Source organism: Coccinella septempunctata, chromosome 1, assembly GCF_907165205.1.
Source record: "Coccinella septempunctata chromosome 1, icCocSept1.1, whole genome shotgun sequence".
In the NCBI taxonomy this organism is placed as follows: Eukaryota; Metazoa; Arthropoda; class Insecta; order Coleoptera; family Coccinellidae; genus Coccinella; species Coccinella septempunctata.
In genome coordinates, this window is record NC_058189.1 from 10,991,141 (window position 1) to 11,005,398 (window position 14,258).

Genomic DNA, 14,258 nt, shown 5'->3' on the forward strand with positions numbered 1-14,258 from the left:
TTTGGACAGAAGCATGTATTTTTTTAAAAATAAGCTTTTTTTTTCATTGCTTGCGTTTCAGATCCTGAAAAAAAACTTTTATATTTGGATTATCTCCAGGATATTCACCAAGTAGAATAAAATATTATCTATTTTAACGTTCAATATTTGCAAATTATTTTTGGTTACCTACTTCAAGACCTATTGAAGAATCAAATTTGGATTGCAGCGACACAGTACCTCAAGAACAAGATAAAGTCGTGTTAATTTTGATAGATCTCCCAGATAGCACAAGCCATCTTTGAGACGTCCAAAATGAGCCTTATATTGGTCTAGACGTCTTAAGCCTCAAAAAGGCCGTCTTCAAGATGTCTGTTCTTAGACGTCTTTGAGACGTCGTACTTTTAAATCTTCAAGACGTCTGTTCTTGGACGTGTTCAAGACGTCGGACTTTTAAATCTTTAAGATGTATTATATAGGTACAAATTGAGAGGGAACGATCATCGATGATCATAAACAACCTGAAATAATAAAAAATGATGGAGCCTCAATTTTCTTTATAATACCTAACCAAATTGAAGTAGTCCTATTGATATTGTATATTGATTGTAGTTTTAATTGTAGCGTCCGTAGCTTGGTGTATGTACAAGTAACGATTTTTTTTGCATTTTCAAAGGACTGCTGTGACCTTGCGTCACGTTCCAATTGTCAGTCTATTGAAAAGTAGCATCCGTTGGATCCAATTAACATATCCTCTGAAAATCTGACAAGCTCGAAATTTTTTTTACTATGTATTTTCAACTCATCCGTACGGCTGGTCTCATCACGAAAACTGTCAGATTAACATGAATTTATTATCAGAGGTTTATACAGTACCTATCTCAATCTGACACGCCCTAGTATGTTCACCTGATTTTTTCTCACATTTTCGAAAACTTGCAGACTCTGTCCCCACCGCTGAAAGTGCATACATCATAGAATCTTTTTTTCTCTTTACTATCTAATCTTCATAATCCACTAGGTCTCGCGACGCATCGTGGGCTCCCCAACTATTAATGACATTGTGGTTGAATCCAAATTTAACAGTTATAAATACCTATAGGCAAAAATACAGAATATACTGTAAATTAAATTCAGCAGGAGTTGCTATGCAAGTAACCTACTGCTTCATCCTGTCTTGAAAGACCAAAATAATATCTACATTCGATGAATGTAGTGATTTGATACATTACCGTGGAGCCTGCGGTTGCACAACCGCGATATTAAATGAAGGCACAAGGCAGTTTCTAGGATGTAAGGGTGTAATGGTTAATCAGCAAACATGCTTGACACATTTGCATCGACACTCGCATTTACATTATGGGTAGGTTGCCCGTGAATACGTCAATGCGGGGATATTTTCTCCACAATATCGGATTTCCGACCCTGAATATTGGGGTCGACATTATATTGCACGGTGCTTTTCATACCCATTTTGATACGCACCTTGAAGCTTTCATAGAGAGATTGCTTCAGATTACGTATTACACCCTACTTTACAGATGAATAATGTAGGGTGGTTTGATTGAAACGGTCTAAATATAAAACACTTCCAGAAGTGAAATAATAGAACACATTTTGACATTGAATGTCTTTGAATGCATGACTGTATAGATCTTCCCAGAGAGAGACCGAACACTAAAAGAAATTCAAATGGTTTAAAAGGCGAAGAAGAGTCTTATCCGATTATTAAAAAAATTCTAAAACCTCTACCAAACTTGTTTAATAAATGAATTTATATAGCTCCTACCTTGTTTTACGGAAAATTGACGTGACAATGATGTCAGATTCAACTATCTCAATTGTGATTGGCGACACTAAGCAACTATCTCACTGCAGTCTTTAGACAACAACAAATGTTTATTTTCCATTCCTTGTATCTATGCTCCAAGTATTAGGCCAGGCGCAAATAGAAACGCAGGTTGGTGAGGTGACGCAGCTTTTTCCTGCGCTGCACGTACTATCTGACAAGTCACTGTGACGCTTTATTTGCGCTGTCTTTTCTATGTTTTACACAAACTCACGCTGCGTTACCTCACTAACCAGCGTTTCTATTTGCGCCTGGCCTTATATTTAGGTTGCAATTTTTGACGCTTACGATCTCAAAATCGGCACTAACATGTGGATCAACGATGTAAAAAAGCATGTTCATTTGGGTGATAATAAAACTTTGAGTCATGCCCACTTCTCGATAAAAGTGTTCTGAATACGGTAGAGCAGTTTTTAATTTATTCTTGTGAAATGTCACAGATGGATACTCATCTAAACCTTAATGAAGCTTTTTGATTGGATCACCAATTTTTTCCCGTCTTTTACGAGAAATTCGAACAAATTTCCCTTACTAAAAGAGAACAGAAATCGCAAAAAATCTCGATATACCCACATCTACTGTGAAAGCCATAATTTGCGAGTCACAAAGTGATATTTTTTATTTTAGGGTTCAGATGAACGCAGCTAGCCACAGAAAATATATAGCTTTCTTTCTATAAAGGGTGTCTTCTTTTAAAAGGGCCAAACATCAAGAGGGATGATACAAGTGATTGGCAACAAAAAATGTCATATAACACATAGTCGAAATATTGACTATTCTTCAATTTAACATTTCTTGATTTAACGAAATATTTCAAGTTTTACCATAAAAACAATTATACTCCAGTTATCCTTGTAGTCTCATCAAATTTGACCACTTATCTGGAAACGACATTGAATCTGCTACAAGATAAGAATTTCTTTGTGCCAGAAAAATTCTTATTGCGGGCATGGTGAGGAGATGAATATCACGGTTCTGAAGTGAACAAAATCAGTCATATTTTTCCAATGGTTTTATCGATGAAAAATTTGTCCATTAAGATTTGATGCCCCATCAAAATTTAAAACTGTCAGTTTTGAAGGGAAAAATGGAGGATTTACAATTTGATGGAGAGTTAAATTTTAATGGACTTTCCTGCAACTGTATTTATATTATAGAGACGTCGAAGATGGGGTTGGAAACATTTTAATGTTAGATAGAGAACACCAAGAGGATCGCGAAAAAACCCAATATGTATTATCCAGGATTTCTACATCGTGTTTTACAGGGTGTTTCTCAAATTTGAATGGCAATTGAACCCCCTCTATGTCCTGACCGGATCATCGATTCATCGGAAAATTTTAATGAAGATAGCTTCATGAGATTCCCGAAACTAAATAACATTCGCCTGGCAAACTCAAAAGTTTGCGATATCGCCCTGTACAATGAGTTTCATGATTTCTTCGATATCTGCGTAGACTATAAGAGTCATTTATTCAATCCTCAAATAATTTCGCATGGCACCATCCAGTTTGCTGAAGACTGGGGAAATAAACTGCATGTAAAAGTATGTAGGTAAATTAAAAAATAGTGCATGTAGCCTTGCTTGCTGAATGAATTCGAATGAAGTGATATTTTTTTTGGAAGACGTTAGACAATTTTTAAGTCGAGATTTGTGAGGAAAAATATGGTACTTTTTATGACCTGATTTCATCATACATCCTAATCCAAACTACATGACAGATGACTGATAACAGAGTCAGAATACTATGGTGATTAGGACATGTTACTGATGAACCAAGGCATAAACTTGATTCTTTCTCATTACCGTAAGGTGGAAACAAACATTGACCTAATTTGGAACAAAAATTGATTTCATAAAAATAAATGTAGTATTTATCATGGCAGTTCATTTCGTCACACCGTTTCGTATATGTTTCAATTGCTTTTTATTAAATTTTGGATTATTATCCAAAATCCTAGTGGAAAAACAAAGTTTTAGAGTGGCTGATTCAATTGGGAAACCAGTTATAATCAAGTCCAGTGAAATTTACAGTATTCCTGATTACCAAAGAAAGAAGTTGTTGTCAGAATTTATAATTAGCTTCGTGTTTTCGAATGTTGGATTTTATTTTGATTTTTTCGAATTACATAATTATTTGTTCTATTTTCTGTTTTATTCATGTCATGTACTGTTTTTTAATGATCAAATTTGATTGCATTACATTTTATTATTTTTTATGTCTTTTTTTAAATTGTTAGCGTATTATGTTAGCAATTATGACACAGTTGAGACCATTATATCGATATCATAAATGTCTTATTCTCTAGACCTCATTTGACCTTAGCATGACAAAAATGGGGATATTTACCTTATATCATTTCAACGTTGCTCATAACTGCTTATGTGGTTATTATGCATTTATGCCAATCAGAAGAAATTGGGGAATTCCCCATATCATATGCGATTTCAACACATCGGTTTGGTGTGAAACTTTGAATTCAGTTTGGAATATCTACATCTGTCCTTCTGAATCATCTGAAAATGTTGGTCTGAATAACCAACGAAAAATACAGTTAACATCATGTGACAGTATATGTATATCAAAATATTAGCACTTTAGGACAATTCATATTTTCCGTTTCAACAAATTCTTCAGTTTTGCATATTCAGTTATTGTATCTACCTATTGTATAGTAGGCGGGAAGTTGTACAGTAAATGAGATCATTATTGAAGTTGAACTCGACTGAGAGAGTAATTATTCGTCTATTAAATTATCCTCATTAAGTTGCAATAGTCGGCACTCGAAGAGGTGCTGAATTTAGAATTAGAGGAGATGTTGTGCTCGATTAAGATCCGGCGGCATGTTTCCTCTGCTGGAATTTAGGTAGAATGTTTTTGTAATGAAAATCGATGCGACTGGATCCTTAATATCTTTTATTTGGGGTTGTCATCATTTCTATTCTATGTATGAGGACAAACTAGTAGACTCATTATACAACAATGTTATGTTTTAATGTTGTTCAAAATCAGGGTTGTTATGATTTTGTAAAAAAGAATAATGGACTGTTTTACCAGACAATTGAGTTGAAGATGGTATTGTAGAAACATTTATCGTGTATCGTTCACAATTATTAAATGAATCAGTCTCCTGCATGAAGCTAATACTGTGACAATAAAAACAAATATTAACAACATCTATAGACTCAGACAGACATTATTCAACTAAAAACAGAGATTATTCAGAGCAGTTCAAATGAGACTTGAGATCAGATTTAGACTTTGAGAAAGTTCGATAAATTCAAAATTAACACAACGTTCACAGTGACAGGGCAATCAATGATTGAATAGAATAATGAATATTAATGAGAAAGCTGAGTTATAATAATGAGATAGACCAAGAGGTGAAAACTAAATTGTCTACGAGATCCAATACATTGAATGTGAGTCGAGCAAAAATTATAATTCAAATTATAAATATTATAAATCAAATTAGAAAAGTAAGAATATTATAATTTATATGAATAACATTGGTCTTGAAAAGTGCAAAAATTAATCAATGAATACAACATTTTTGAGACGGACTGCTTACAAGTAAGCACGTTTAGATCAGAACGTCCATCAGAAAAATTGAAGATACAATTGATAAATTATGAAACGTACAAAATGAGAGTACTGATGAGGAAAACCACTAATCGTTGGTTTCAAGAAGAGCAGAAGGCTTGAAAACTAACATGTATATCGAACAGGATGAATTAATATGAGGATATATCAAGGAGAGTAAGTATAATGAATAGATCATACCAATCGAGAGATTGAGAAGTTCACATCATGTTCTGAAGGAAAACTATGTACTAATTTCAGAGTCCACCCTGGAGAACATTAGTATTCATTCATTTGAAACTCGACAACAAGTTATATATAAATGAGCGGTTAACAGACTTAGCTGAGAAATGAAAAGAACTATTCAAATAGAAGAGATGATCATGAGAAATCAATAAATCAGTATTCATATTATCAATGAGAAAGACATAAGAAGATTCAATTCTGGTGCTACATACCCATTTCCATGTGAGAAAATCTAATGAGCTCTGAAAATCTAGTTGAGGCGTAAAATATAATAGAATATTCATTCATGATTGAGGTGACTCGAGAAAAACTGTGAAATGAGCAGTAAAAATTGAGAATCATCAACATTTTCTCTAGAATTTTTGTCTCTCGCAAATGAACACATTTCATTCATAATGAATTCATGGAAAGGACTTGAAAACGGATTAATTAATAATTTTGAAAAGACTGTCTGGTACATTACCTTTTGAGGAGAACAAGTAAGCACCTAATTTGAACAAGAAGACTTCAAAGAGAATTACTTAACCCCTTAAATGAGATGAAGTGATAGAGAAGTACATACTTCAATAATCGAGATTAATGAGTCAACTCAACAATGTGGACAAAGAGAATGATAAGATGAGGTGTAGTTTTCCGCTTAGAAAAACACTGAAAGTGGGGCTGCTGCTTCGGTCAATTAGCGCACTGCAGAATTGGGGTACTATATGTGGCCATCCGGATCTAGTCAGGAGCTTAGACTAGAGAAGGTATAGTCCATTCAAGAATGATTGAGATCCTAGTAGGCCTTGAAAGTCCAGACATAGCTCGATATCTGGTCACAAAAGATCTCTGATGATTTCTGTAGTTTCAATCACAGAACTGGAACATTTAAATATAACTTAGTGAAGCATTCAAAGTGGATACAATTAAGTTTTCAATTTGTACGATTAAATTAAGAACATGAACAGCAGTACAAAATTGAAATTCTCGTCGTTCAGTACATAGATTCACATATTATAAATCTTTCGATCACTGTTTATTCACAATACCAACCTGAAATCCACAACACAAAATCTTAACTATTACCAAGCTAAATTCGATTTTCCATAGCCACCCAAGATGTCGATCATTCTCGAATGGACACTTATCTTAAGCCCGGTTGCAACAGCCGAGAAGTCTCTAGAGAATTTACTCGAGAATTCATGCACCGTGAATTCTTTACCGTTACATTTTCGGTAGAATGCACTGTTCAGTGGCATACAAAATAATCTGTGCCGTATTATTACCAAAATTTGGTAGAGAATTCTCGGCTTTACAGATGAGATGTGGTATTTTTTCTTCAGTTCGAGAAATGATTTTGTACGATGTCAGCTCTTGTTAGTGATATTTCGAAAAATGTGTTAAGTAACATCCGAAGAAAGCATAACTTTATTTCAAACAAGAATAACGTTAAAACAAATCTACATTCCAACGGTTGAATAAAACAGCAAATCAAAAAACAAAAATCTTTTTGTTTGAATATTTCAAACCCTTGCCCCAATTCAAGACACCATCATACCAATGGAATATCTAGCGCTACACTCTACTGATGAGGGACAATGATGATCCCGAAACCGGTCTACAGTTGCGTTTGGATATTTCGACTTGGACTACATCCGGTCTGAGCGGCTATGCGCAACTGCAGTAATATTAACGCCACAAGGCTATGATAGATATCATCATAACTGACTGTCAAAAATCTACATCGGCATCTACAGTCGGCATCGTTTGGTTGAGTTATGTGATACTGACGAGCTCAAACAAAACCGAAACCGGTCTATCGCTACTCACCATCGATGTCGCCACGTTCTCTATGGTATAATGAAAGTATAGATTCTTGCCAGTCCGATGATGAATTGTATTTATGAGATATCAGAAAAGCATTGCCTCGATTTGAATGCGAAATAGTCGACATCTCATCTGTCATCTGACATGATCAGGGAAGTCGGTTTTTGGAAGTGTACGGCTTGCTATCGTGAATGGCGACAGGGTCAGTTTTCTGGAAACTGTTAAGAATTAAGGACATTTGTTTATCGATATTATTAGATGACAATCTTCGTAAAAAATTTAGTAAAGCACTGTATGAGTCGACTGTCCCCATTCCGATATGAGAAGTATCTAGACTAGTCGGCTCAAAACTCGAACAGTCATTTATATCAAATGATAATGCACTTTTTCCTATATACGTGTTTCTAAAAACAAGTTCATACAAATTACATTTGAGTTCATATGTTTACGGTTGTAATCGATAACTAAAAGAGCTTTTTCATAGAAACATTTTTCTGTCTGGTTGAGGTATGAAACGAAGTGAAAAAGTTTAATTTTCTATCGTCCTTTCCGAATAATATGACATCGATATTGTATTAAAATTTCCTTACTTTGTTTCATAAGTGCATCTTGTGTTTAATCAGTATTTTAATACTTAAATAATTCTTCAGCTTTTTAACATTAATGATTTTTAACGAGAGCATGATGCTTGTTCTAGTGAGTTCCTCTGTTCTGTTTTACTAAGAGCTTTAATTGCATGTGTTTCTTTGTTTTTGACTATGTTCCTAGAAGAAAAGAACTATACACTTTACATATCATTGAAAACATTTTAAATTGATATACATATTGTTATTTCCAGAACTTTAGCCCCGGTTTTCAGAAAGCTTGATTGAAGAATCAACGCTTTATCGGCTAATAGACGTCAATTTGTTTTCAATCGATCATTCGGTCATGATTATTCAGAATATCATTTTCGCATCAAATTATGATGTTCATACGTCCATTCAATTATTTTCAATTGCTACTTCTTCAATATATTCAAAAATGAAAAGGTCTCAGTGATTATGTTTTATAAATCGAGTGACTCTCAAATCGTTTATCAGGCAAATTTGCAACGCTGCCTATGACTATGATTACTCATCAATTTCAACCTTCCATGTTGGTGGAATGCCATAGAGCTTTCTGTTTGAGTCCCACCCACGTGGGACTTTGTATGTATTCCTTATTTATTATTGGAATATTGAGAAAATGGATGAACTGATAGGTAAATGTAATACATTGAATTATTTACTTTGATGGTGTCATGATATATGAGACCGATGTTGAGAATAAACTATTCTTCGATGGAATAGTCTCTCCATTGGTGCCTTGAAGGATGGTGTGTGGCTAGTTCTAACATAGTAACGTTTGTTGATATTCGAATCAATGCGTTTTGTACATCTGAGCTTTGATTATTTCCCACTTTAGGCATCAATATTTAGGCATTATATTTTTTATCATTGAAGATGCAAAAAAAACTGAATTTGCTTGTACCATCCCAGGAAACCACCTTTCGTTTATTAAACATATATAAGTCAACTTATTCCGACGTATAAATACGGTTTCATTAGACCAAAATAAGAAGGACAAATGTCCGCGTGGTAGACGTATAAAATCAATCCTGGATATACGTCTCCTATTCGTATTTTATATACGTCTGATACTCGTATTTCATATACGTCTTTTAGACTACTTAAGTAATTCAGACATTACGTCGAAAACCAGTCGTCTATAGACGTTCACAACTCATATATTATAGACTATATTTCAACGACTTCAATGTACCAAAAATAGACGTTTAATAATCGTATTTTGTACTACAATTAAGTATCAGTAATAGACGTCTCTGAACAACGTTAGACCTACTGTTCATGTATACGATATCCGACGATACGATGATCCGAAATTGCAATAATATGTGTTAATCGATGATTTCGAATATAATAAATTAAAAGAACAATAAATGCACTTTCGGATCATCGTTCATACTGTCGAATATCGTATGAATGAACATTAGGCTTATTTGTTGTTAGATATTACTGTTCTGAATATAGTCAATCTTCAACATTTAGTTTAACAATCTTATCCTCTTCCATACTTATCCTTTTCATAGTTTCGAATAAGACATAACGTAGTGTCAATCGGATTTTAAGAAAACTAAATTTTAAACTAGGTCTCAAACCAATTTATTCAGAAAATAATAAAATAGAAGTTTTCAAAATTCAGGTATATACATTGAGCACACCTCTTTAAATAAACATAATGGTCTATTCCTATATTTTCAGATTGCTTCAATCAGATGTACCCACATCAGCACTACGGCCTCTGTAAAATGTTATTTCAGTTAGTTTTAGGAGAAAAAAACATGTCGAACAAAACATACCAAATATCTTTTTCATCATATTAGTAGACTTGAAAGTGGAGAGCTTTCTTCAAAATCGGTTATGTCATTTTGTTTTTTAGCAGATGTTTAAACATGTCCATCACTATGTTGAATCAGAATCCATTTCAATCACTCATGACAAAGTACAATTAATTTCCTCCAGACAAAACAAACACAGTAAACACACAAAGCTCACGAAACTATTTCAAGATGGACGACAAGGAGAACGAACTACGAACAGCGCATGCCGCATAGCATAGCATAGAAACACGGCCGTGACTGCCACATGCGTGTATTGTAACGATAACTAATTGCCTATTGGCCGTTCGGGCCTGCGTAGATACTCAATCCTCTGCCTACGTAAACATAGCACCAATGTTGCCAGGCTATTAAAAATGTAGTAGATCTTGAACATTCTCATAAATCTGCTAGGCTTGTTTGTAGACTACAATTATATCAAGTGAATAGTAATTGAAGAGGGCTCATTCAGTTTTCCAGATCACAAGTATAGACAGCAGTATCTTTGATGTTTGAAGCAATCAGTGTATGGACAGGACATTATTTCATTTCATGTGACAACGCTGTGAATTGTCGAATTGGGGGACTTTTAATCAAAGATATTATATGTGTAATATCTTTGCTTTTAATTGGTTGACGACCATCAATCCGAATGAATTAAACTCCATTTGGAGAGGAAACTATAGAAAAATATGCAAATATGCATTTTTTTTGTTCAATGTAAATTTTTTTTTTCATTTATTGCACCTATGGTTGAACCCTCTATTAAAGAATATCTAGTATGAATGTTATACATATAAATTATTCTTGCCACGGCTTAACCATTTATATACAGCTATCATTTAAATGGTGATTTTTATGGAAAAAGATTAAGTTCGATGTGAGCTGAATAATTAGCTACCTGGTGAAATCAGTTCAAACAATTAAAGCACTTATATAAGCTGAATCGCTTCTTCAACTTCAAAAAACTTGAATGTTTGGAACTATATGTACTAGGTGTATAAAACTCAGAAACATCCATATGACAATAATGAATAAAGGACCAGTATTTTTGTTTCTTCCTGATAACTGGAAGTAATGTAGTAGGTATCTACATATGGCTTATAATAATAGTCATATTTGAAACCTTTCATATATTTGTCCAGTGTAGACCTCAATGATGAGTGTTAAAAAATTCGCTAAGAGACAGATTGAAAACATACCATATATCCGTTTAATATACCTAAGTTCATGGAGTAGGAAGGAAGGTTGAAATTTTGTGGAACTTTATAGACCTAGTTTATAAATTATGAAAAATTATTAAAGCTGGGAAATAAGCGATATATTGTAGGATGCATATTGTTCCAATCGTAAAAACACAACTGGGAGACAAAATAGATCTCATTATGTTTATATGACTTCCACTTATAGACATTTCAAAAACCTATCACATATTCGTTTAATATAGGTGTAGGAAGTACGTCGAAAAGTACAATATATTCGACGTATAATTCGGAGATCTTGTAGACTTCGTTAATAACTGATGAATATGACGAAGAGTTTGAAATAATTGAAGTATATAAACAAAAAATAATCTTCAGTTCTTGAAAAAACTATTGATAAGCAAAAAACATATAGTGTGGTATATATAGGTAACGCTAAAAGACGTTTTATAAACCTACTACAGAAAAATGGTATAATATAGACGTAAAATACTGGTACTGTGATAGACCAAAACGAAAAATATACCATCAGGATGAATATTAGACGTATACTAAACCAAGGTGTGTTTCCTGGGATGGAGAGAAAAGAAGAACAGAAAGTTGGAAATTTTATTCATCCCAGTTTCTTATCAAATATACGAATTTTATAGGTAGTTCCTTTCAATGCTATTCAATATAGGAAATGAAGATAAAATTGGAATGAACTTTTCCAGACGATGCATCTTTTGTGTTTTCTGATACTAGGTTGAAATCTGAAAGGATCAAAGTAGTATACTTAAGTTGAAATAAAAATGAGAGTTATTTGGATCACCTGGTAATTAACAAAAACGCTTTCCTCGTCATCTCAAAAGAACGTTGTGTTTTTGTTTTCAGCTCGAGGCTACGGAATGAGAGTAGTTGGCGGTAAAGCATCGGCTGATGGACGACTCTTCGCCTACGTAGTTTGGACTGTCCCAGGGGGGCCTGCAGAGAAAGGGGGGCTGCAACAGGGAGATAGAGTTCTTGAATGGGGTGGTGTTTCGCTCATAGATAGATCGTTTGAAGAAGTATGCGCTATAATGGATAGAACGGGTAAGTAAAACTTGTATGAACTATTTCACTTGGCAAAGTCCCATTTGCCGACATAGGTCGTAACTCCGGCCGTATCCTTGTATCCTTGTGAAGATAGATACGGTATGTTGAAGTGGTTTATTGGGGTTTGCAGTAGTTTTTTTTTTAGTTCGATTCAAAACACTGCGTGAAATTAATACACGTGGACTGTTTTCGATAAATAAACACTGTCTTGTAATTTACCTACCTCCTTTTGTCTTAATAATTCCATGAGAATTAAATACTATTTCAATAAAAATCTGAGCAAAGGAGGTGTTAGTATCACTCATTTGCTGTAGTTTGAGCCATATTTATTGAAAACCAACATTACCTATATTTGAGTTCTTGTGTTTTTCAAAAAATTTCCCACCTCACTTCATTTTTCGTCAATTTTTTCTACGTTGACCAAGTTTGATTATAATTTTGGATTATTTTCATCAGAAAGAGATATGATACGTGTGAAAAAAGCAAAACTATTTTTCATATTGGACATTCAAGAGGTTGTTTATAAAAAAATCTGCTGAAACGAAACAAGTGACTGCATTCTAACGAAAACTTTTTTAGGAAATGAAGAAAGAATTTGGCAAGTTTTTAAAATAATTTTTTTATACATGAATTGTGGAATTCTAAAGTTACAGGCAAATTGATATTAGAAATTGATTTTTTTTTTCTTTATATAACAAATTTTAAATCATACTAATTCTTTTTCAACATCTAATACAGGATAGTTTTGCTTCTTTCATACGTATCATATCTTTTTCTGATGAAAATAATCCAAAATTATAATCAGACTTGGTCAACGTAGAAAAATGAAGGAAGGTGAGAAATTTTTTGAAAAACCCAAGAACTCAAATATATCGGAAACTGTTGATTTTTGGTTATCAAAAAATATGGCTCAAACGAAGCAAGTGAGTGATACTAACACCTCCTCCAAGGTTTACGTTTGATTTGGAAACACCCTGTATAAATACTAATGCAATAACTACGAGATGGCAATTCGATGATGGTCAATAAAAGCAATAAGGCCAACCCAGTGAGAAATTCATTTTCATTTATCAATATCAGCCTGAATTTGGCATTCAGACAACTGGATGTACACAAATTAATAATTATACTGGTGTATTTGAAGTTGGAAGTAGAACTGACCAAAATAAAGCGTTTCATCAAAAAATACTCCTACAAAACTTTCAGAATGATAAAGTTGAGAATCAGAATTGAAATGATTATTGAAATAGATCCCTATACGACCCTAGATAATCTGTTATCTGAATTATTGCAAAGCAATTGGAAAAAACTTATCCCGTGATGACTGACTTTCTTCACTGTTTTCTTCCCAATTCGCACGATACAACAATTTTTCTAGTGAGCTGATGCAACTAATCAGATAGATTCGGATGTACTGAGTCATCTTCCACAGTTCCATACTCAAGAATTAATTAATTGTGAATTCTCGGGGTTCAATGTGGTGAAATGACTTATTTTGATGACTTCTACCTTCTGTCGAAAAAAATCCTCACATTTGAAACACCCAGTATATAAAGTAAGGTGACCACAATTTTTAACAGTTGAAATTTCAATGAGTTTATCGGGTAAACCCTAAAGAATTACTATATAGTATTTTGTTCTTTGAGTTCTTTGAGGGATTATCACATCTTATTGTAGTAGAATTATACATCAATAAATGTAATTTTAATTGCCACACTTTCATATCAGTTTGGGGCAAGTGTAATTTGTATCAAATATGACCGTAATAAAGCACATAAAATCTTATAGGGAAAATGAGAACAAATTAAAAGGAAGGTCTTAATACATAGACAAAGTTTGTTAAATGAATCTTTAATCGTGAAAAATTATAAACATTCGAAAATAAAGTTTTAACTGAAAATACATAAGAGACCTACGATATATAACACCCCTAACGAAAGATAATTTAATATGGATTCATCATCAATGATCAATGTATGATGATGGGTAGTATTATTATCAAAAGTATTATTGTTACAAGAATTCGATGACCGATAAATAATGGTATGGTATATAATTCAATAATTTTCAAATGGATATCAAATGGATGAATTACTGCG

At 33.4% G+C, this 14,258-nt stretch overlaps 1 protein-coding gene and 1 long non-coding RNA gene across 3 annotated transcripts in view; one reads left to right on the forward strand and one right to left on the reverse strand.

The window, feature by feature from the left end:
• The window catches only part of LOC123319210 (regulating synaptic membrane exocytosis protein 1), a 301,043-nt gene that overhangs the window by 250,810 nt on the left and 35,975 nt on the right, over window positions 1–14,258 (forward strand). For both annotated transcript variants that reach the window (XM_044906078.1, XM_044906085.1), the window contains one exon: window positions 11,959–12,156. In XM_044906078.1, the coding sequence (XP_044762013.1) occupies window positions 11,959–12,156 (198 nt within the window). The remainder of the gene's footprint in view (window positions 1–11,958; window positions 12,157–14,258) is intronic.
• Window positions 9,766–10,047, reverse strand: LOC123319224. Its single transcript, XR_006538457.1, has 2 exons — window positions 9,866–10,047; window positions 9,766–9,807 (listed from the first exon to the last, which is right to left on the reverse strand). It is a non-coding gene; the product is annotated as an uncharacterized LOC123319224 (long non-coding RNA).